Source organism: Prionailurus bengalensis, chromosome C1, assembly GCF_016509475.1.
Source record: "Prionailurus bengalensis isolate Pbe53 chromosome C1, Fcat_Pben_1.1_paternal_pri, whole genome shotgun sequence".
In the NCBI taxonomy this organism is placed as follows: Eukaryota; Metazoa; Chordata; class Mammalia; order Carnivora; family Felidae; genus Prionailurus; species Prionailurus bengalensis.
In genome coordinates, this window is record NC_057345.1 from 93,789,573 (window position 1) to 93,814,278 (window position 24,706).

A 24,706-nucleotide genomic window follows, 5' to 3' on the forward strand; every position below is an offset into this window, starting at 1 on the left:
TTTATACTTCATCAAGCTGGCCAGGAGTGTCTCCCCTGCCTACGGTCACCTAGTCCCACTAGAGTTTTGAGATGCCAGTCCAGCAGCCTGAGACAAGTGAGGGGGATTGGAACCACCCCTGGGTGTCTTCCCTGGGGGCACTGGTGCCTGGCTCCTTGCTTCAGAAGTGGCTCCAAGGGGCTGGGTGGGAAGCAGGAGGCCATTAGGACCCAGAAGCTCGTGGAGCATCTTGCTCTGCCGGCTGCCTCTCACTGCTCACTGCAGTGGTTCAGGCTTCAGCAGCCTTGGAGAAGCATCAGCTGAGAGGAGCTATCACATGGGAGCCGGGAGCTGCTCAGCAAAGGTAGGAGTTGCCGACTAGGCCAGGAATGGGGGCCAGTCCGATGGCCTGATGGTGAGTGCTGAGGTACTCTGCAGGAGGGTAGCTCTGTGTCCCAGGGACCAGCCCACCCAGCCCACCCTACCTTATGGTGGGCAGTTTTGTCAAGGGATGGGTTCCCAGGTATCTCAAAGGCAGTATTGGGGTGTGGGCATGTCTGAAGCCTAGAGATGGGGGTTGATCTCCTGCCAGCGGGAGTACCCACATCCCACGGGCAGACAGGGTTCCCCATCTGTCTTGCTCCATGTCATAGAGATGGGTACCCCACATCCTAGGAGTGGGTCCCTTGATATCTACGCTCATGGGCAACTCTGTGTCCTGGGCGTGGGCAACTCTGCTGGGGAGAGGTGTGGTAGCCCCCTGGAAATCTCCCCTGGCTTACGAGGGGGCATGCTCTTGTCTGAAGAAAGGCTGGGCTCGGGTTCTTGAGGTGGAAGCTCTGTATTTGGGAAACAGGTGCATGCGAATCCCAACGACACCTCTGTGGCCTTGGGCTCGGCACTTATGCACATCTTGCATCCTGAAACAAGGATATTTGTAACTTGACCATGCCCTTGCTGGGAGACCAGACTTTAGCCCCTGTGGTGGCAAAGCCTGCCAGGTACTGAGAGGTGCTGGAGGTGAGGGAGGGCTTGCTGGAAGGAAGCAGTGGGAAGATGAGAGCATGTGAGAAGGCATGATGATGTGAGCTAGGGGTGGAGTGAGGCTCTCTGGGCTTCCCCTCTGACACCGTCATGCACAACCCTCTCATCCCCAACGCCCCCCCGCCCGCATCAGTGAGAAGGGTGCTGGGGAGCAGGCATGTTGGTCCATCTGTTAGGAGGTAAATTGGAATCCTGGTATTTAGGAGTCAGTGTGGAGATACCGGCAAGGCCGAGGGGGCTATTGAAACGAGAAACGTCCAATACCTTCTTGCCTAGGGCTCCATCATGGCTGCACAGAACCCCCTCCATCTCCACGTGGATACCATGTCTGCTTCCCTCAGTCTGGGACCCTGGGTGCACCTTGCTGGCGGACTCTTGATGTCCATGCAGACACGGAGGCCTATCCTTCAGCTCCCAGGGCCTCAGGGCCACATCTTCTGGGCCCCACTCCCAGGTGGAAGGGACGAAGAAGTCACGGCCTGGAGAGTAAGGGGCAAGGACACCTCCCCTAGCGTTGCTCTCTGCATTTTTTTTCTGTCAGACTGTCTTGTGAGAAGCTGATGTCTCCACTTTTGAGCCCTCTCTTCACCTTCTCTTGTAGACCCTGAGCCTATGTGGCCATTTTAATTGTGAAACGAGCTTTCTGTTATCCCCGGGGAAAGGCATCTCTCTAGGCAATTGTCCAAAGTTAGGGCTGCCCCAAGTCCAGGAGCCCAGGTTACCCTTTCCAAAGCAGAGTCCCCTGGCTGGCACATAGTTGATCTACTGAGTGTATTTGGGAGTATGTACTCAGGGGCAGGGAATTAACAGATAAGTTTGAGTTTGATATAATTGACAAAGTTATATTGAGTACTTATTGCATGCATTAGTGCAAGGTTGGTGGTAATGCCAAAACCCAAGGGTGGTTGTAAGGCTGTAACTATGGAGAGGGAATGGGGCCTGTCTGCCTTACATGGTCCACTTCATTAGAGTCAGAGAAATGATGTGGTTTTTTTTTTTAAGTTTATTTATTTTGAGAGAGAGGGAGGGAGGGAGAGAATCCCAAGCAGACTCTGCACCATCAGTGCAGAGCCTGATGCAGGGCTCGAAATTACAAACCACGAGATCATGCCCTGAGCCGAAGTCACGACTGAGCCACCCAGATGCCCCACGATGGGTTTTTTAATTGAGCAACCACAAGTCCGTTTATAGCCCAGGAACTCACAGAGTCATTAAGTGTTGTCAGATATGGGAATCTTGGCGGTCGTCCAGTTCAACCTTCCCATTTTACAGATGAAGAAACTGTGATCCATGGAACTTGTGACTTGTCTACAGACAGCCCATCAGACTTGGCATGTCCATAGTTTGCCTCTAATTTGCATACCTTCACACATTATACTGAGAGACTGTAAGAATAGGATATGGAAATGAAAATAATTTATAATTGCATTATTATTGCAATTATATGCAAACTTAATATGGATAACGAGACACATAAAACATTTGATCTGCCCTTTGATCAGGAGAAATGAGGGACGCTGAAACCCCAGACTTCGTCCTCTCCCAATTTCCTTCAGTTGCCTTCTCTGCTTTATGCTCCCCTATTTCCATGATAACAGTGACCTACCCTCTCTCACCCCTGTGCCCCTCTTAGACACCTACTCCTCCCTCCTTACTCTGGATTCTGCTAACAGTCCAGGACCAGGAGGACTCTGGGCCAGGGATCTGCTCCAGTGATCAGAGACCTTGCACCTGGGGAGTGTGAGGTTGGGAACATTTCCTCTCCCATCTGCAGGGGCACAGTGGCCTTGAGAAGCTAATGAGTGGGTGAGGAAGGGCAGCTGTCAAGTGACTTACCCCTTCTGGCTTGGGGGGCAGTGGAGGCTGGATGAGCTGACATCCCAGCTTCCTTCCAGCTGGGACACTTTGTTTTCACTGTTCCTTTTCAACACTCCCCAAATGGCAACTCTGTGTCTTGGGGGGTGGTGATGTCACAGGAGACTAAAGCAAGGTCCTTCCCCCTTTCAGGTGATCTCTTCCAAATGGGAGCCCCAGAACACTGACAGACATTTTTAGAGATGGTTCAAGTTCAACGACTATTCATCGAATGCCTACTGCGTTCCAGCTGCCGTGAGGGGCACCGTCTGGTGGGTAGAGTACTGGCCCTGGAGCCCGAGCGCTTGGGCTGCGGGTACACACGCAGACCTTGCCACTTTTGGTAAGTTATTTCCCCTCTCTAGGTCTGTTTCATCAATTGCAAAATGGGGATAAGAATAACATCTACCTCATAAGTTGTGTGAGGATTAAAATGAGTTTATTTACGTACAGTGCTTAGAACAGGGTTTGGCATGTGGAAAGCACCATGTAAATGTTATGCTTATTGGTAGTATTGTTATGAAGTCTCACCGGACCCTCCAAACACAGTTGTGAAGTAGATATTATTCTCTTCATTTTACAGATGTCTTTGTGAGGAAACTGAAGTTCACAAGAGTCACAGAGTTAGCAATTCCCAGACCTGAAACTGGAAACCAGATCCTGTGTCCCTTCTACTCCCCAACAGCTCCTGCCATTTGGAGAGTCAAGAAATCGGGAAATTTACATAAGCAACTTTAAAACTGGGGCACCATCCTGGAGCTCAGCGGGACCCCGGGAGAGGGAGAAAGAGGATTTAGAATCTCTGGATAACAATCCCTGAGAGGGGAGAAGGGTATGGAGAACAGAGGAAAGGAAAAGAAACAAGGAGCCCGAGACCACTCAGAAGGTGGAGTGTTGAGTGAGTGAGGCTCCAGCATCTCTCACATCTCCTGCTTCTTCGATGTCACCAAGGTGGACCAGAGCCACCACCTTCCAGAAAGGAGAGATGAGCTTCTGAGCCCTCCGTTCCCTATGCACAGTCTGACCTGGGAGGCTGGCGGTAAGAGCCTGTCCAGGAGGCTCCAGCAGGAGGTGCCCTCCCCCCCCATCCCCACACACCAAATTGGGAAGCCTGGGCCTGGGCTGGCCATCCCAGGGTCACTGGACTAGGATGGGGGATGGGCCTGTGACGGGAGGTGCCCTGGGTGTCCTCTTCCGGCCCCATGGAGTCCTCTCCCATCCCCCAGTCATCAGGGAACTCTTCTACTCTGGGGAGGGTCCCTCAAACGCCAGGTCCCTCTACTGCCAGTGGGGTCCCAGAGGTGGGGCTGCGGGACGTGGCCTCAGAATCTGTGGCCCTCTTCTTCATGCTCCTGCTGGACTTGATCGCTGTGGCTGGCAACGCCGCTGTGATGGCTGTTATCGCCAAGACACCTGCCCTCCGAAAATTCGTCTTCGTCTTCCACCTGTGCCTGGTGGACCTGTTGGCCGCCCTGACCCTCATGCCCCTGGCCATGCTCTCCAGCTCTGCCCTCTTTGACCATGACCTCTTTGGGGAGGTCGCCTGCCGCCTCTACTTGTTCCTGAGCATATGCTTCGTAAGCCTGGCCATTCTCTCGGTGTCGGCCATCAACGTGGAGCGCTACTATTACGTTGTCCACCCCATGCGCTACGAGGTGCGCATGACGCTGGGGCTGGTGGCCTCTGTGCTGGTGGGTGTGTGGGTGAAAGCCTTGGCCATGGCTTCTGTGCCAGTGTTGGGAAGGGTCTCCCGGGAGGAGGGAGCGCCCAGCACCCCCCCAGGCTGCTCACTCCAATGGAGCCACAGTGCCTACTGCCAGCTTTTCGTGGTGGTGTTTGCTGCCCTTTACTTTTTGTTGCCTCTGCTCCTTATCCTTGTGGTTTACTGCAGCATGTTCCGAGTAGCTCGAGTGGCTGCCATGCAGCACGGACCACTGCCCACGTGGATGGAGACGCCCCGGCAACGCTCCGAGTCTCTCAGCAGCCGCTCCACCATGGTCACCAGCTCGGGGGCTCCCCAGACCACTCCGCACCGGACGTTCGGGGGAGGGAAGGCTGCGGTGGTCCTCCTAGCCGTGGGGGGACAGTTCCTGCTCTGTTGGTTGCCCTACTTTTCTTTCCACCTCTACGTGGCCCTGAGTGCTCAGCCCATTTCGACTGGTCAGGTGGAGAACGTGGTGACCTGGATCGGCTACTTCTGCTTCACTTCCAACCCTTTCTTCTATGGATGTCTCAACCGGCAGATCCGGGGCGAGCTCAGCAAGCAGTTTGTCTGCTTCTTCAAGCCGGCTCCGGAGGAGGAGCTGAGGCTACCTAGCCGGGAGGGCTCCATTGAGGAGAACTTCCTGCAGTTCCTTCAGGGTACTGGCTGCCCCTCCGAGTCCTGGGTTTCCCGACCCGTGCCCAGCCCCAAGCAGGAGCCACCTGCCGTTGACTTTCGAATTCCAGGCCAGATAGCTGAGGAGACCTCGGAGTTCCTGGAGCAACAACTCACCAGCGACATCATCATGTCGGACAGCTACCTCCGGCCCGCCCCCTCACCTCGACTGGAATCCTGATGGGCTTCTGGACACTTGGAGGGAGATGGGGCTGGGGCCATTGACGACTGAAGGAACATCTTGTGGGATCACCTTTTCCCAGCTAGCAGGGGCTGGGGCTGGGGTCTCTGCACACAGCTTTTGCTTAGCTTTTTCTGGGTCAGGAACAATGCCAACAGGATGAACGTGTGGCAAAAGCCTTGGACATGGCTCTGATCCTTGACTACTGGGGGAGGGAACCTGGTGAGATGGTAATGAGAATAAACGGTCACCAAGGTGAGATAATGCCTTTCAACCAGTGAACTTTCCATGCCTCAGGAAGCAGGGAAACTCTCTAAGGGTAGGAGTTGGAGGGTATAGAGCAGCAGGCCAGGTTTGGAGTTAAACTGGGGGTCCTTTAGGATATTTCATCTTTCAGTGCAATTGTCCAGGGCAGTAACTGCACTCAGGCAAGGTAAGAAAATGATCTTTGTCTTCTCCTTTCCTTGCTAGGTTTAAGAAGAACGAAATAAAGTACAGCCAAATGTTTCCATTTGAGTTAATGGCTCTTTTTCTAGTTTTAGACCTGAGGGCCAGCTGGATTTATTCCTTTCCTGAGTTTGGCCAGAAGCAAGGGGGAAATAGCAGCCAGGGTACAGAGAGTAGAAGGCAGGAAAGCTGACTGCAGCTCTCTCCCACCCTCGAGGAAGAGCCCTTCTGTTCTATTCTTCTGTCGCTCTACTTCACATGGGAGATCAAGCTTGGGGCTTGATCTCAGCAAAGGCAAGGATATGACAGGATGGCTCTTTCTCCTCATTTTTTCAGAATGAAGAAGTGGAAAGATTGGGAGTTGGATGGCTGAAGGTGGGGGTTAGCATTTGAATGGCTAAGATGGTTGGATACAGAGAGGCCAGATAATCACCTTGACCAATAAAACTGTAAATCTTTTTTTTTTTTTTTTCCCTTTCTAGGATTGGCCTCCCTGATCTCTCTCCTCATGGCAGTGACCCACCTCCAGCCCCCTGGACAATCGGGTACAAGAGACTAAGGTTGGGAATGGGAAGGGTGGGGTTTCCATGGTCCATTAAATGCCTCCCTTCTCCCATTCATCGCTCTCAAAATTAGCTTTAGTGACAAAAGACTTAAATCTCTCTCCTACCTGAAGCCCTGGGTTGGAGAGAGGGCACAAGAGTTGGGTTCAGCTGTTTACTGATTGAGACTATAGGAACTTGTTGGTTGGTATTGGTGGTGGTATTTTCAAGCAGGGGGAATAGTTGAACATTGGACAGGACACTCATCTGGGACTACCTGTCCATCCACTTCCCTCTGTTGAATCAAATAACACTAAAGGATTGAGGCAGGACCAGAGGGTGGTTTGATCTGTATTTGAACAAATTCCTGACTCATTGAACATTAAGGGGTAAGATGGGCTGGTGGGAGTGGGCCCTTTGAATGGCCAATAAATAATTTTTATTATAAAAAGTTATACTGATATCAACATTTCCTATTTTAGTCCAATTCAGTACATAATAGTTGAATACCCAGTATTCTCTGGGACCCACACAGAGTCACTGCCTTTGAGGAGTTCATAGTCTAATTTGATCAGGCACCTTGTATTTTTACAGAGCATTTATATCTGGTAAAACACTAAAGAATGTTGGAGAAATATATTAAAGAACACATTGCAGTTCAGTCCACTGCAGCAAGATACTTACATGGAAACTTCCTGTGGGCTGTGGAAAGTGTGAGGGTTGTAAATGAAACCCCAGTTGAGGAAAATAATTTACTTACTGAGACTGAGCAAATCTCCCTTTAGATCTAGGAAAATTTACAGGTTTCTGTCTTCCTACCACCAGACTTACTCTAGTCTAGGACCCATTACACTGAGGAAATCCCTTAGATAGTATATATACCAAGGAGAATCTTTTGTGACTGAAAAACAAGTTCTCCTCGCTTTCCTCCCTTTTAAGATAAACCCGTTAAGGGAGGAACCTCATTCCTAGATAACAGGAAAAAACCTCTTCAAACATCATTGATCAGCTAGTAGGCCCTAAGCATTGCCAGCAGGTGGCAGTGTGAGTCCAATGGAAACAGGAAAGGTGTGCGTTGGGGAGGGGGGCTGTGGGGAGAGGGAATGGGGAGAGGGGAGGACATTAAACATTGCCTGGCAGCCATTTTGTTAATTTATTTTTCCTTTTCCTTTGACTTTGCCCTCCAACCCTTCCTTCAAATATATCAAAAAGAATTTTAAGTGCAAGGATATCTCTAATTCAGGCTGAAATCTCCTGACACTGTGATCTCACTGGCATTTATTACAGAATTTGACACATGCTGGTTCATTTGCCATTTATTTTTCCCTGCTGGAGTGGATCATGAAGGAAACAAATATTTCTCTTCTATTATGCTGAGAATTCTCCCAACAATTTCTGCCATGACCACCTTCCAGTTGTTTTCTAGTCACCAGGATCGCTTGGTAAAGTTGGCTATGTAATCCTTGGCTGTGCAAGCTGTTCCTGGACCAAATTTGACTTCTCTAGTCAGCTCAAGAATCAACAGGTTGAGACAACTTTCCTGTCAGTTACTTTTCCTGCACCCCAGTGGTGTTGGGGTAACCCTCAAGCCTAGATGAAAACCTTGTGTCATCAGGTCTCCCCAAGTAACATCTTATAGTGGCATGGTAGAAAAGGGGTGAGTTTGGAGGCAGACATCTACTTACTCACTGTGTGACCTTGGGAAAGATGCTTAATTTCTCTGAGCCTATTTCTTCATCTGTAAAATGGGGGTAACATTACCTACCTCACAGGGTTGTTGTGAGGATTAAAAGAGATGACCATGTGGAAGCACCTAGCCATACCTGGCAAATAGGTACTCAATAAATATTGGTTTTTCTTCCCTTTCCTCTTGCCCTATTCCCCCATAAGTATTGATTATGAGAAAGCCATCCCTTTTATTCTAACAGTCATTTGGGAATGAGTAGGAGGCTTTTTAAACTTTGAAGAACCTGCATTACTAAATTATAGTGGATGAAGTTGTTTATTGTGGCTCTCAAGAAATCCCTCCAGTTAATGAATCATCACCACAGAGAGCTTTCTGTTGGGGCCTTATCTTCTAAGGTTTAAATTCTATTAAGGAAATAGTTTTTAATCCCAGGGGAAAGTTTGGGGGACTACGAGAGTTTTCCTCTCTAGAATATATGATGAGAGTATTTGTGCAGCTATTTGGTAGTAAGGGTGAGTTAGGACCACTTTCACGGTAGTACCCAGAATTAGGAGTGAAAGGGCTGAGTCTTCAGCTTTTGCAGTGGATTTATTTTCAGGTGATGAGAGAGCTGAGAAACAAATCTACTAGAACTTCCCTTTTTGTGTGATACTACAACGGGAAATTTTAGTAGGAGTTTCGCAGGATGCACTGGTTTGTTTCGGGATGTGGGACTGAGGCTAACTGATTTTGGTAGAAGTCCGAAGCCCCTTAACGCAGGATCATCTATCGGCACTAAAACTGGCTTTTATTGGAGAAAGGCGGCATGGAAATTTTTTGGAGGAACTACACGCTTACCTTTCAGGTAACAGAGTGTCTTGGCGATTTCAAGTGGCCTTTTGCCAACATAGTCGCTTGGCAACTCGTAGCTAACGGCACAAGGACCAAGGTACATTTTGAGAGCTGGAAGCGGTGGGCCAAAGGAGGGCAGAAAGGGATCGCTAAGGTCCCAGGCACGGTCAGTCTTACAGACCTCAGATTTGAAGCGTGGCCGGGCCCCAGGCTCTGCAGTTTGTTCTCATCCCGTAGATCGGGCTGAGACAACCCTGGCAGAGAAAGTTTCCTACACTTGGGAAGGGGCTCCGGGTCTCCATAGCCAGAGATCAAAGGGGCTTTCCGACCAGTGAGAAATCCCCAGCAGAAATTCCGGCGCGGGCTGTGGCCTCTTAATTTGGGACCCTCCCCCACCTCCAATGCAAAGCCTGCTGTGTGACCTCAGGAGGGTGCCACGAACGGGAGAAGCCAGTCCCTGGTTTTCCTCCATTTATCCAAATAAGGCAGCCGAAAAGGAGAAGAGGCACTAAGGTCGAGCGGCGTAACAGAAGCTCGATCAGACCTGGCTACTCCGCGGAAACGCCGCTCTGCCTCACCGGCCCTCTCCCCGTACTTCCGCTTTTCGTTGCTCCTCCTCTACCCCAGCTGGACAGGTTTGAGCAGTAACCGTCGCGGGGCGTTTCCGGAAGTGTCGTAAACGCCGGATATCCGGTTCCTTCGGGCGCTCAGGGAGCTGACGGAGAGGGCCGCCGCCCAGCAGTAGACGCTGTCTCAGCGAGCCGAGTCGCAGTTTCCGCGGTGTGTGAGTGAGCCCGGGCTCTGTCCCCTCTCCCGCCGCCGCCATGGGCTGCACGTTGAGCGCCGAGGACAAGGCGGCGGTGGAGCGGAGCAAGATGATCGACCGCAACTTGCGGGAGGACGGGGAGAAAGCGGCCAAAGAAGTGAAGCTGCTGCTACTCGGTGAGGGGCTGAGGGCGGAGCTGGCAGGGTGAACGGGAGGGCCTAGGCACTCGGGAGCCCTGAGGAGGGTCGGGCCCAGTCGGCGGAAAGGACCCCGAAGGGATCTGGAGGCGTGACGGCCGTGGGGCGGGGTGTTCGTTGGTGGCTGAAGCTCTGGAGGGCGTGATGAGGGGAGGGGGTGGGGTTTGGAGTTGTAGGAATTAGGCTGGAGGGAGGGTGTGACTCCGTGCTGGAATTGCGTTTACTGAAGAGAGCTTGGGAGTGTGGGGCAGTAGGACATTGAGACCCATGTTAGGAATATGGGAAAGGCTCATAAAGGAAGAGAGCTGGTATTAGGGAAGGTTTTGCAGACGGTTAGGGTGTGTTCATAGCAAAGAAGACGGGATAGAGTTTGTTGGGGTTGTAGAATGGCTTGTGAGTTTGGAGCGTGGTGATAACTTACTTTGACAGGATGTAGTTGGGATGCTTGAATGATTAATGTAAATAAAGGGGCAGGGACAGAGTGGTCACATAAGGGCCCTGTCATTTATTAGCGAGTGGACATTTTGAACTGTTGGTAGGGTGAAGGAACCCTGGATTATCCTGGAACCTGAAGATGTGTGGTTGAGATAAAATTGTAAGTTCTCAGATATAAAAGAAAAGAGCTTGGGTACAGAGGCTGTCTATACTTTTCCACCTTTTTCTATCATTTTTACTCCCTTAAGTTATTATAAAGGGGGGAGGTGGTGTGAGCTGAGGAAATTTAAGGACTGGCTTGTTTGAGGTTTGTGGCAAAAGATACAGCGGACAAAAGATTACATACTTGGGAGCTGCTGAATAGTTGCTAGGGGTGACTGCAGTGGGAATGGAGTTATTTTAGGATAAATTATGGAATTGGACACAGTATAAAAGCTGTGACAAACTTCTGGTGAACTTCTTAATCTTTTTTGGTTTCTTTAAACTAAAAATACTGGCTTCAGAAAATTACTGTTTATTTTACCCGACATTCATTTTGAGCAGTTTTTAGGTACAGTCAGATGCATTTTGCTCCACACGATTAGTTTAAACATTTTGGAGACTGGCTTTTAGAGACTCAGTAAGTCATAGACCCTGGTATTAGCTTACTGATGAGTTAAGCCACGATTCCTTTACTATTAGTATTTTCTACAATTCTTTTAGAGAAGAGTAAGTAGGAGTATTGGTTTCTGTAAGCAAAAGAACTTTTTAAAACGATTGGTTTTTGAGGAAAATGAGTCGCTTTAGGAGAATTGCCAGATTTTCAGGGTGTAAAGCTCCAGAGGGCAGAATGCACCACCATAACCCAAGGCATATTTTGTATTCCAGGATGTGCTGGGTGCCCATGCTAGTCTCTTGATGTTAATGTATCTAGTGGTTTGTAGATTGCAGACGACTGGGAACAGCTCTTTGGATCTAGGGGGAAAGTTATGCATTGGAGCTTGAGCTTTTGGTTTCAATATCTGACCTTTCATAACATGTGAATTCGAATTGTAGTTCTAGACTGCCACTCTATAGAACAGGTATCTTTTGTGGATGAGCATTGTCCATGGCATATAGTAGGTGCTCCTTAAATATTTGCTATTAACTAGCATGAACCAGCTAATGTTGGACATGGCTCTTTGGGCTTTTTTAGACACTTAATATAAACCATTATACCCAAGGCATTAATGTTGTCTGTATTGATTGATTGGTTATGAAATTAAAGGTGTCTTTATAAGTTTTGATTTACATTGGCCATCAGAGATCCCCTTAGGACATTAGCCTAGTGTAATACAGTTGTAAACTGTGAGGCTTTCTTCCAAATGGCAGGATTTGGCAGGCAGAATTTAGGCAAGCAAATGTCTGGAAAAATCTTTGTTCAGAACTTTATAAATAGTGCATTTAATTAAAAACAACATTAAATACATGATGACTTAGGGACTTCAAAAGCAGGAAGTAAAAAAATCAAAGTACTAAAACATTTGCTTTTAATTTTTATCAATTTCATTGTTTTAAGTAAGATTTTTTTTTATATTCTTGAGCAAGTTAAATCAACAAATTCAAATAGGTTGCAGACACAGATGCTCTTGCTTGAACCATATCATTATGAGCAGAAGTTAAAGTTTTCCCTTCTTTTCTGTAAGCAGAATGCACTCATCACAGTATGCAGATACCTTTTTGTTTTCTTGTTCTGTAGAATACCTCTTTTGATGTAGTCATTTTTACTTCATCACTGTGAAACTGTCAAACTTAATCTAAGTTGAGATATATTTACTTACTTTTGTCTCTCCTGACACGTAATATGTGTTCATTAAATATTACTGTATTTTCTATCTGGAGGAATGTAGTTTAGTATAGTGATTAACAACCAGGGCTATGAAGTCAAACTGTTTCAAATTCTAGTTCCCATTTACTAATTGTAAGGAAGTTACTTACTCAGTTTCTCTGCCTCTGTTTCCTCATCTGTAAGATGGAGAAAATAGAGCTACTTCATACTGCTATGAGCATTAAATATGATAATAATATGAAGTGAAACACAGCCTGGCACATAGGATTAGCTCAATGAATATTAGCTATTATTTATTTAAAATTTTTTTTTAGAGGAGTGTGAGTGCGGAAGAGGGGCAGTGGGAGAGAGAGAGAGTCTCAAGAGAGCTCCATGCTCAGCCTGGAGCCCAACGTGGGGCTGGATCCCTTAAACTGAGATCATGACCTGAGCCGAAATCAAGAGTTAGACACTTAACCAACTGAGCCACCCAGGCACCCCTAGCTATTATTGTTATTATTAAATCAAAAAGAGTGTTACAGATTATAGGTACTATAGAAATTCAAATTAAGAACCTGGTGTGGGCCAAATTAGTAATACTTCAATGGAAGAATTATACTTCAATGGAAGGAATACTTGAATGTTAAAATTTTTTTATTACCTTTGATTTGAATTTCCTTTAGGTGTGTTATTGGGAAGATCTTGATAATGCCAAATTAATCATAATATTCTGTGGAAAGACAAATTATATTATGCAAAGCTTCCCAACCAGAGTGCAGTGCATAGGATGGCATATAAGTGTGCTGTTTGTAAATTTTTTTATAGTTTTGAAACTTTAAGTCATTTTCATAACTTAAAAATTTCACAACAGTTGAAATGATATTTGAACATTTTTAGTATGATTCCTTCTGTAAACTTTGGAAACACGGCACATGAAAATATTTTATTATGCCAATTAGTGTTTAATATCATCTGTAATACTTGGCATTTTATTTTTCATGTCATAAGTGTTTGATCTAAGGAAAATCTATATTATTTTCACCAAGCTCCACTAGTTTACCTTAGTAAGCCTTACAAATACAATTTTTAGTGTGTGCCATCATGTGACAAAAGTTGGGAAGCATTAGTGTAAGAATGGGTAGGAGCACTGCTTACAGAGTCACAGAGAACTGAATTCAATTCCCACTTTCATTTCCTAGTTGTGAGACCCAGAACATATAAGTTAACTATATGAATCTTATTTTTCACATATATAAAGTGGGGATGATGATGCCTGTTTCATAATATGCACTAAGGTAATGTATGTAAAATCCTTAGCAAGCAAGTATTCGATATTGGTAACTTCTGTTTTTTATGGTAATGTCTGTGAAAGCTTATCATTTTAAAATGCTACTTTTTTCAGGGGTGTTTCAGACAGTTAATTTGATTTTTTCAAATACTATGTTTTCGGAGGTCTTCAAGGAATTTTAATAAATAACACTCTTGTGGTAAAAGAAATTAAATATTATCATTTAGCTTTGTAAGTTATTGTTTAGTTTTGTGTTATCTTTAGATTTATATTTCTTGATATAAAGAAAGATTTACATTTACATCAAGATCCCTTAGCGGATCTTGAGAAAATAGTTTTATACAAAACGAGATTAATGCTTTGTTCTTTAGGATTTTGCTGGGGGTGGTATGGCAAAAATTAAGTTGCATGCAGAGGATTGGAATCATCTGATTCACTTAAATCTTATACAATTTATTCACATTTAAATACCTGCATTTACTGGCTGAATATGCTTATTATTGAAAGTAGTGTTTTTTGATGATTAGAGAGTTATAATACTGAACTTTTCCTTTAATTTAGCTTACACTAGCTTCTTAATTTGAGTTTCCATAGTACCTATAATCTGTAGCCTTCATTTTGCTTTAATAATAACAGTAATACTTTCATAGTTTCATTAGATTCTCATAGGATGATATTCTTTATAATGTTTGCCATTTTTTTGGCATAAGATTCATAGACCGTTATTTCATTTCTTGTGAGGATGCAGCTTGTGTCAGTACAAAAAAAAAAAAAAAAAGAAGAAGAAGAAGAAGAAACTGGCATAAAAAATGAAAAGTCCCATTTTGAAAATAAGTCAGTTTTTTATAAGCACTTTTTTGTGTCTCTTGTGTCTTTTATTTAAATGCATTTATCACTTCTTCAGCCTGAAATTATGGTCCTTTTCAGGAGTTACAATATTGTAATCTTCCCTATATATGCTAATTATGAAGTAAGTACAGAGATAACCTTAGAGTAGGGTCTTAGTACTTAATAGATTTGACAAGGCATGTAACCTTTGAATCATTGCTGCAACTGTCCATGCTGTCTTCTTATGTTTAGTTTAGTTTTATTTTATTGGAGAATGGGGCTTGTCAGGGAAAGTAGAGAGGAAAAGATATTTTAAGTACTCAGGAACTAGAAGATTAGCAGTAAAGTCCAAAAAATAGAAATATGGGTCTCATAAGAAGTGTATAGAGCAGGGGACACTAAATTGGTTCAGATAACTGAAGTTTGTTTCAAAACTTGTTTTCTAGTCAGCAGAATGTAATAGGCTAGCACTAATAAAAGACAGTTCTTTGAACTGGTAACTGAGTTCATAAATAGATGATCCCATGTAGTGTAGGGTTAAAGAACAAAGATACTGAAAATTGGGGATTCATCCTAATCTTTGAGCTTCATTTTACTTTTTCTGTACAATGAGGTCCAATCTTAGGGGTTTCTTGTCTGTGATATTAATATTATCGGCCAGTGGGGCGCCTGGGTGGCGCAGTCGGTTAAGCGTCCGACTTCAGCCAGGTCACGATCTCGCGGTCCGGGAGTTCGAGCCCCGGGTCGGGCTCTGGGCTGATGGCTCAGAGCCTGGAGCCTGTTTCCGATTCTGTGTCTCCCTCTCTCTCTGCCCCTCCCCCGTTCATGCTCTGTCTCTCTCTGTCCCCCCAAAAATAAACGTTGAAAAAAAAATTAAAAAAAAATTATCGGCCAGATAAAATATTTTAGTAAGTTATAAGGAGGGCTGTTTTTGTTGTTATTTCTCTTATTCTTGAGTTTGACTGAAATTAGTTTAATGTAATAAAGCTGTTTAGGAAGACATAAATTCATAAAGTGCCCATAATGTAAATTTTCAAGAGAATATTAGGAAAAGCGTTGTAGTGATTGATTTCCCCTCCAGTTTTAATTGTCTTCATTTTGGTAAAATTCTTTTTCAGTGTTTAGCAAGTTAGAGTTATCTTTAAGCCTTTATCTACCTGGGCTATCCTGTTACCTGCTTAGCAGTCGTCTGTATCATATCTGTAATTCAAGCTGCTTGAACTGTATAACATTGTGTTAGGATCACTGTTTAATTGTCCCAGTTTTTATACAGTGCTCTATGTAAGGGAACTATCCTATTTTTCATGTCTTACTACTATTAAGTTGTAACAGAAATGAATATATCTGATATGAACCAAACAAGAAGGACCAAAAAGACCAAATTTGTTTTGACTTGTTGTACATGACTAATGGCCTGGTTGATCTTAGAAACAAGCTTCAGAAGGATATAGTCTTTACACATGGATTTCTTTTGATTTTCAAGTTAGACTTGGAAGATACTTAAAAGTTTAATAGATTTGTTCAGGGCTAGTAGAGAAGTTAGTGTGTTCATTGTTCTGTTACTGTTTTGCTGTTTTTGGGCCTCTTTTTGTCACCAAGTCTAATTCACAAATGGGTAAATATTTTTAATATTAATACAAAAAGACTGAGTTTTTTGGATGATGTTAGTGTTTTATATCTTGAAAAATTTTTGTTGCTTAACTTTGAAGTAGATATTATTCAAAAATTTTTTTAGTTGCTCATATAAATCTACAGCTATACAGTCAGGTGTCTCACCATGATTAAAATATACACTCTTACATTTAAATTGTGCTTGTATCTCCTACTTTTATTTATGTGGCCTGCTGTTAACACTTATTACTCTTGTGATATAGGTACCATTTAAATCAGACTTTTTTTTTTTTAATGTTTATTTTTGAGAGAGAGAGTGCAAGAGAGTGAGCAGGGGAGGGTCAGAGAGACAGAGAGGGAGACAGAGGATCTGAAGCAGGCTTTACGCTGATAGGGGGCTTGAAGTCATGAATGTGGGGCTCAAAGTCACAGACCGGGAGAATGTGATATGAACTGAAGACAGCCGCTTAAGCGACTGAGCCACCCAGGTACCGCTAAATCAGACTTCTTTAAAATTAATTAGCAAGGTAGTTTGATTCTTGTTATCTTATAATTTCCTGTATTGGTTGGATATAAAAAATTTTTTTTAATGTTTATTTATTTTTGAGAGAGAGAGAGAGCGAGCGAGCGAGCATGAGTGGGGTAGGGGCAGAGAGAGACAGAGACACAGAATCCGAAGCAGGTTCCAGGCTCTGAGCTATCAGCACAGAGCGAAACATGGGGCTCAAACCCACAAGCCATGAGATCATGACCTGAGCCAAAGTCAGATGCCTAACTAACTGAACCACCCAGGCGCCCCAGTGGTTGAATTTTAAAATTAAATAGTATTCCATTGAATTCTAAGAACTTACTATGTTACACTATGTTTGGTTTTCTGTTGTAGTCATATATTGATATCTCTAGTTTTTATATTTTTTTTATTAAATAGATAGTGTCATATGGAAATGAATTTTGCCCAGGCTCTTGGAAATTATGTTTTACAGATTACTGTAAATTACGGAAGGATTGTTTTAAAGTGACACACTTTTGATAGAACATTTCCCCCTCTATTTCCTGAAGTTAGAACATCAGAATCATTAACTTCAAAACAAGGTTCTGTTTGATGTAATGATATAATCATTATCATGATTTTCATAGATAATGTACTTCTGATGTATGTGTTAGGATAGTGCAGTCTTAAACTTTCCATGGAAGTTATTTCAATGTTGAGTTATGTACTTTTGAAATTAAACACTGAATTACTTCAGTTTAAAAATTCCAATCTCTTAGACCATTTTTCATCATTACTAAATCATCACGTATTTTGGTTCATATCAGGTTGTTAAAAACTAATGTCCTTCCTCCCTCTGCTTCTGAGAAGTATATTTCTCATCCTTTTATTTTTTTTTTTATTGTGGTTATAACTAAAATCCACATTCACATTCTCATTAATATTTGTCCTTTTTTGGATTTTTCTAGACTACTTAAAAGTTTAATAAACTTTTTATTTTGGAATAATGTCACATTTTATTTAAAAATTTTTTTTTGTTTATTTTTGAGAGAGAGAGAGGGAGAGGGAGGGACAGAGAGAGAACGAGATACAGAATCTGAAGCAGGCTCCAGGCTCTGAGCTGTCAGCACAGAGCCTGATGCAGGGCTTGAACTCACAGACTGCGAGATCATGACCTGAACTGAAGAAAAGTGCTTAACCGATTGAGCCACCCAGATGCCCCGGAATAATGTCGCATTTATAGGAAAGTTGCAGAGAAAATACCTAGAGTTCTTGTATACTCTTTACCTGGTTCCTGTTAATATTGACATCTTAGATAGCTGTGGTATGTTGGTCAACAATGTATAATATTGGTGCACAATAGTGCATAGGATTGGTGCATTAATGTTAACTAAACTACATAATTATTTAGATTACATCAGTTTTTCCACTCATGTTCTTTTTCTGCTCCAGGATCTAATCTAGGACACTGCATTGCATTTAGTCAAGGCTGCTTTTTATTGAACTTTTTGGTTTTTAGTGTTGCACTATCCAGAGGAGGCTCATTTATGAGCTTATTTATGATTAGGTATCTGAGATCATCTTTTTTTTTTTTTAATTTTTTTTCAACGTTTATATATTTTTGGGACAGAGAGAGACAGAGCATGAACGGGGGAGGGGCAGAGAGAGAGGGAGACACAGAATCGGAAACTGGCTCCAGGCTCTGAGCCATCAGCCCAGAGCCTGACGCGGGGCTCGAACTCCCGGACCGCGAGATCGTGACCTGGCTGAAGTCGGACGCTTAACCGACTGCGCCACCCAGGCGCCCCCTGAGATCATCTTTTATGTGCACAGGTACTTTTTTAGCCTGGAGATAAATGAGAAATAGAACTCTTGAGCAGCTAAAGTTGTAGAGATATACAAGTAAACCACGGTAATATACGTGGAATGTGGTTACAGAGGGAGTAACCAATTTTGGGAGGAGGAGAAAGAAACATGCCAGGGAAGTCTTCCTAGAGGAAGCGACATTTGAGGTGGACCTTGAAGGATAAATAGGAACTCTTAAGACAAAGACTAGAGGGAAGTGCATCCACACAGAGGGAGTAGTATATACAAAGGCTCAGAAACATGAGTGAGCAACTAGTTAGATTTGCCTGGGATAAAGGGTTTGTATAGGAGGAATGTGGGAGAAAAAGCTGGAAAGGTGTGCAAGGGCTTTGGAGAGGTTGATTCTAAATTTTAGTAGCTGTCTTTTAAGCCATATTTTTATTTTATAGAGGTGAATATAGATATAATTTGGAGGTAAATCATCTAGGGACTTTGCATTCTCCTCCCTCTTAGCTGCCTTTTTTGCCATTCCACTGCTATTCATGCTGTAGCAAAAGGTTAGTAAAAGTAAATATGTATGTGAACTCCACACTTTTGAGTTTTGTTTTTTTTTTAATTTTTTTTTCAACGTTTATTTATTTTTGGGACAGAGAGAGACAGAGCATGAACGGGAGAGGGGCAGAGAGAGAGGGAGACACAGAATCGGAAACAGGCTCCAGGCTCTGAGCCATCAGCCCAGAGCCCGACGCGGGGCTCGAACTCACGGACCGCGAGATCGTGACCTGGCTGAAGTCGGACGCTTAACCGACTGCGCCACCCAGGCGCCCCACACACTTTTGAGTTTTGACTTTGAGTATTGGTGAACGTATATGTGGTAGAGGAAATTGGAATTGTAGGCATCTTTGTGACCTGACAACTCAGTTTATAGTATCTTACTGTTTGTGAATTAAAAAAATTTTTTTAAAACATTTATTTTTGAGAGAGACAGAGCGTGAGCAGGGGAGGGGCAGAGAGAGAAGGAGACACAGAATCTGAAGCAGGCTTCAGGCTCTGAGCTGTCAGCACAGAGCCGATTGGGGCTCAAACCCATGAACCATGAGATCATGACCTGAGCCGAAGTCAGACACTTAACCAACTGAGCTACCCAGGCACCCCTCTATTTGTGAATTTTTTAGATGTGGCATTTATATTTGATTAAATAGACGTGTAGAAAAGTGCTGTATGTGCCATCAATGTTTAGGAGACTTAAGTAGGGATCTGATTCTAACGTTTTTAAATGTAAAATTTTTAAATGTAAAATGTGGGTTTTGATGAATGGATGTGATATTCCAGTTAACTTTGGAGGACATCACTATATATAAAAAATTTTTTGTATGGGTTAAAAATGAGTATTTTACATTTCTATCTCACAAGAAAAGTTTTGAGGCAGAGCTAGAAAGAAATACACCTTTGCAAAAATAGTTTTCAATCATGTCGGATATACATACCATATAATTTAGCATCAGCACTAAAATGACAATTTTTGCTCTGCTTTAAAATTTTTTTTAATGTTTTTATTTATTTTTTTGAAGGAGAGAGAGAGAGAGACAGAGCATGAGTGGGGGAGGAGCAGAGAGAGAGGGAGACATAGAATTTGAAGCAGGCTCCAGGCTCTAAATCGTCAGCACAGAGCCCGATGCGGGGCTTGAACTCACGAACTGTGAGATCATGACCTGAGCTGAAGTCAGACGCCCAACCAACTGAGACACCCAGGCACCCCTGTTGCTCTGCTTTTAAAGAAATAAAAGGAAATTTACTCACCAGGTCCAAAATCAGAACATTGAGGCAGTCATGATAATCCTCCCCTCCTTGCTTACAAATAACTGCTCCCTTTAGCATTCTTTTTATATTCCACAAAAGTGTAGAAGAAACCCCACTTCTCCCTCTTGATTGGCCAGCTGCCCAAAGGGGACACATGATCTTTAGCAACACTCAAGTTACCATTTTCATATTCTAAAGTGACTGAGCTGCCTCTTTTTTTTCCCCCCCTCATTAATCTAGGATTTTACACATTATGATCTTATAGTTTAGGATGACTTTTTCTGTATCCTCTAGTGCAGATTCCTCAGATAATCTCATTGGTCCTACTCATCTTTTGGAGCTAGGTCACACAGGGTGTAGGCCGTTTGTCAGCCTGTGACTGGGTGATTCCTGTGTCAGGTATTTACTCCTGATCCAATCACAGATTGGGGAGTGGCTTAGGTCTTGTAGGCAATTGCCCACTGAGGAAGCTAGGTGGGGATATCTCTACGGGATATGGGCAGGTATATATTCTGAAATTATGTCTACTATGTCAGTTTAGTTTTATCAGAAACTTCTTAAATGTGCTTTAAGCCTTTTTGGTTGTGGGTACGTGATTGCTTCCTAGAAAAATCTTTTTCACAGACAAGACCCATTGTCTCTGTCCCAGTCACAACTTACTGTCATCTCTTACCTTTAAGATATTCGTTCATCCATTCACTGAACAAATATTTGAGTACTCACTATGTTTCATGCGCTGTTTTAGATGTTGGGACACAGGATGTTCAGGACATATTCATAGCAGTTTATTTCACTGAAGCGGATGGTGGGTGCAAGGGTGCTGGGGTAGAATTTGAGAGTAAGGCTTAGAGGGGAATAAAAAGAATAGAAGCCTTGTGGGTGAGTCCAGATTTATTGCCAGGTATACTTGTGGGGTGAGAGTTGAAGGCCTAGCCAGGCATGGGTGTAGGGCTGAGTAAAGATAGCAAAGGAATGGAAATCTTCTGTTAACTGCCCACATTGAAAATTCCATCCATTGCAGCTGGCATTTACAAAATGTGATTAGGCAACTACTGAATCTCACAGAAACTCAAGCCATTCATCCCACAGCTATTATGTGCCTACTCTGTCCTAGATGGGGTGGGGGAGTAGAAACACAAAAAGAAGGAAGGCACTGTTTTGTGCTTTCTAGGAGTGTGCTTTTGAGTTTAGGACTAATGGAGTCCTAAACAGGTTCAAACCCAAGTCATTACAGTAGTTTGACCAAATATTAGTGTTATGGTGTTTGACACTAAGCTGTAGGGCCAGGTTGAGCGTCGTTGCGTGCCCTTAAGGGAGAAGTACACAGATGTGGAAGGGTTTTCAGATCCTACTAGAAAGAGTTTCATTACCATTTTAATCAAAACCAAGAAAACCAATTAGCAGTTTATGAAAAGCAAGGAGATTAGGAGTTGGAAAGACAAGCAAATAATTTTTTTTAGAGTAGACAGACTTGGCTAGAGATAATGAGGTGAAGTGGCTTAGAATGATAGTTTGGGACTTAGTTTTGGAAATTAACCTCTGGGACTCATGCCGAAAGGGTAGAATCTGTATCAGCCATCAGAGTGGGAGTAGTAACTCCGTGGAGAGGGAATGGAGACGGCTTCAGCAGAGAGCTGTAGTTTGAATTGAGTAGGTTTTCAAGGGTGTTCATATGTAGAGGCATGGCTTGCTTGGAGGGACAGGGGGCTGGGTGAAGTGATTATTCTGATATTTTAGGCTATGGAAACTTGCTAATTTCATAAGAAAAATAGATCTAACTTTTCCATGAGACCACACATTCCTTTTTTGTATTTGAAGTCTGTGTCCACCAGTTCCAGGCACATTTGAGAGAATGTTTGTTTAAAAAAAAAAAAAAAAAAGAATGAATAACAATCTTTATTTGCTACATAATGTTTTTCCCGTCTGTAATTCTGCTAACCTTTTCTTTTACTGATTTGGGAGCAACTGGTTTTTGTATTAAGTATGGTACTTTGAAAAGCATTTTGAACGAATGTCATTTTTAACTTTAATCTGAATTTTCATTTTGTTAGTTACTTATGCCTGTTAGTAAAAAGAAATCAATGGGAGCAGTAGATAAGTTTATTATTAGAAACAGCATGGACTGCTGCTGTGATCTTTAGTTAGAGGTACTCATATTTTTTTGTTTTTGTTTTTTGTTTGTTTTTTTTTTTTTAAGAAAAGCAATGTAACTTGAATTGCTAACTTGAATGTTCTGTTAGTTTGAGCCTATGTAATTATAAAATACCCTGAAACACAAATATAGAAGGTTGGCTGCCAGATAACTCTTACTTCTTTACATTGCTGCACTCTTTAATTCTTTGTACTTTTTGTCCAGTCTTGAGCAGGAGTGGGTGATTGGAGAGCATGCTGATCACTGTATTATGGCAGCTATTTTGAATGGTTGGGTTAAATAGGAAGATGTGGATCTGTGGTTTGATCTGAAGCCTCTGTGTGTCAGAAGTAGAGTTTTAATCTACTTTTAGCATTATAATAATTGTAGTCATAGAATGTTAGAGTGCAGTCTAGGCCAAAGCCCTTCACATTTTATGTATAAGGAGACAGACAGGCATTGTGAAGTTAGGTGACTTGCCCAAGGTCACACAGCTAGTCGTTGTAGAGCTAGCACTAAAATCTGCTTTTCCACTGAATTTATTACGACATGGTATCATTGACTAAAAAAATCTTTTTAAGTGAAGTTAGAAAAATCAAATATATTTGCTGATCAGGCTTTCAGCCTATTGTGGGTGGGAGGCTGTCTATGCATGATCTAGTCGTATGCTCCCATGTGTCTGGAAGGGGTGAAAGGGAGGGCATGGGTGGGCTGTAGAAAGACCAAGAAGAGTATCTTGGTTTAACACTGGCTAGAAGATTGTCTAAAAATAGTGCCATATTGGGACTTAGCTATGCAGACCTCTAGAAAGGGGGCTATGCCCTACTTAAAATGCTGAACTTTTAGGAGTTCAAGATTTCTCCACAAAGGAAAAAGGAAAAGGAGATGTTTGGGTTGCTATTGGAATAACTGCTAGTACCCATGATAGTGGTACAAAAACCTTTGAGGAACGTTCAAGGAAAAGCTGTAAGAAGTGCAGATGGGTGAGAAGTGTGGGAGGAGAGGTAGTTAGGAGTATCTAAGGGCTGAAAATATATTTAAAGAAGAGAGTGTTTTTGTTCCTCATGGTAGGGTGGAGAAAATGATTAATGCTTTGACACAGTTTGCTGTGGCATTTAGGCTCTAAGTTTCGGTTGTAGTGTGAGAATCCAGCCTCCATCTAGGGTTTTATTATTGTGAAATAGCTGCTAAGTAGTTATACCATTTCTGCTGGATTTTGAACCAACACACACTATCTAGGGAGTTTTTATTAAATTAAACTTTTGGGGACTTAATATTACTTGGTAGTATTCAAAACAGTGAAAACAGCATTCACGAATAATAGCTGGTTAACATTTATTGAATGCCTACTATGTACCAGGTACTGTTCTGAACATCTCCTATTGACCCTTGTTTTACAGATAAGGAAATTCATTGTGTCTGAAGGCACAGGAGTATAAAAAAGCATAATATACTCATGTACCTTGCTTGGACTGGCTGTAAGGTTTCTTTTAGTCAAAATGAAAGAAGAAAGAGAAGATATCGGGTGACTGTGTTTTTGAATATCAACCATCTTTTAGGGTTAATTTCTTTAAAAATTTTTTTAAGTTTATTTTGAGAGAGATTGAGAGTGGGGGAAGGACAGAGGGAGAGGGAGAGAGAGAGAGAGAGAGAGAGAGAGAGAGAGAGAGAGAAAGAGAAAGAATCCCAAGCAGGTCCTGTGCTGCCAGCGCAGAGCCTGATGTGGGGCCTGAACCCACAAACTTTGAGATCATGACCTGAGCCAAAGTCAGATACCCAACTGACTGAGCCACCCAGGTGCCCTAGGGTTAATTAATTTTTTAAAATCAGTGCGTATGTAAGTTGAATGTATTTGCTCATGATAATTATTTACTTATATTAGCACTTCACTGGCCTTTAAAAGTTTTGCAAAGACATTGTCACTGTCTCTCATTTTTCATGCCCATAATTTATGTTATGGGAAGAAATAGGGGGAACATGTGATGGTGTCTCCTCACCAGGAGCTCCTTAAGAATGAAATGTGGGATGTATTTAGGTAAATATAATGATTTTATGGTAGAGTATATACTGGTGAATTGTTTTTCATCTGACCTTGTTCTATTTGATTGTTTATAAGATTTTCTAAATTAATTCTACCCCTTTATCCTCTGCAGATTGTCTTCCTTTTATTGTAAGACCATCTAATTTGGCTCCTTTTCTCCTTTTTCTCTCAAAAATCTCCATACTTCCCTCCCCTCCCCAATCCTTTCTTCCTCTTTATAGGAGATGTTCTTTAGATACATACTGCTTTAAGGATGAGTCTTCTAAGTCGAAATGATTCCATTCCCTCCTGACTTTTCTCCCCTCTGTATCCTATACCCTGACCATTTCCATCCCTCCTGCCTACAGAGTCTTCTTTACTTCCTCCCTCTCCAAGCTATAAGTTGTATCTTTGCATTCCTTTGTATCTATTCCATTCTTTGTTTCCTTAATATTTTTACTGTGGTAGATTGAAGATGGGAAAATGAATATCTGCTTAAATTTGTGAATTCTTTTTAAGTTTATTTATTTCGAGGGACAGAGAGAGAGAGAACGAGAAGGGGACAGAGGATCCAAAGTGGGCTCTGTTCTGACAGTAGAGAGCCTG

At 43.0% G+C, this 24,706-nt stretch overlaps 2 protein-coding genes across 3 annotated transcripts in view; both read left to right on the plus strand.

Moving 5' to 3' along the window:
- The first annotated feature begins 247 nt into the window (after positions 1-247).
- GPR61 (G protein-coupled receptor 61) lies at positions 248-7,730 on the plus strand. 2 transcript variants are annotated; one of them, XR_006296695.1, is made up of 4 exons: positions 248-343; positions 3,031-3,220; positions 3,461-5,690; positions 6,365-7,730. XR_006296695.1 is itself a non-coding variant. In XM_043575782.1 (3 exons), the coding sequence occupies exon 3, from the start codon at positions 4,080-4,082 to the stop codon at positions 5,433-5,435; it is 1,356 nt and encodes a 451-aa protein (XP_043431717.1). In that variant the 5' UTR covers positions 248-343; positions 3,031-3,220; positions 3,461-4,079; the 3' UTR covers positions 5,436-5,942. The 2 variants fall into 2 exon arrangements, 1 of the variants encoding a protein (XP_043431717.1); XM_043575782.1 differs by lacking the exon at positions 6,365-7,730 and having other exon boundaries at positions 3,461-5,942.
- A 1,889-nt stretch (positions 7,731-9,619) lies between these two features.
- Positions 9,620-24,706, plus strand: part of GNAI3 (G protein subunit alpha i3) — a 38,591-nt gene continuing 23,504 nt past the window's right edge. Inside the window, exon 1 of the mRNA XM_043575783.1 lies at positions 9,620-9,884. Coding sequence (XP_043431718.1) covers positions 9,767-9,884 — 118 coding nt within the window. The 5' untranslated portion in view covers positions 9,620-9,766. The remainder of the gene's footprint in view (positions 9,885-24,706) is intronic.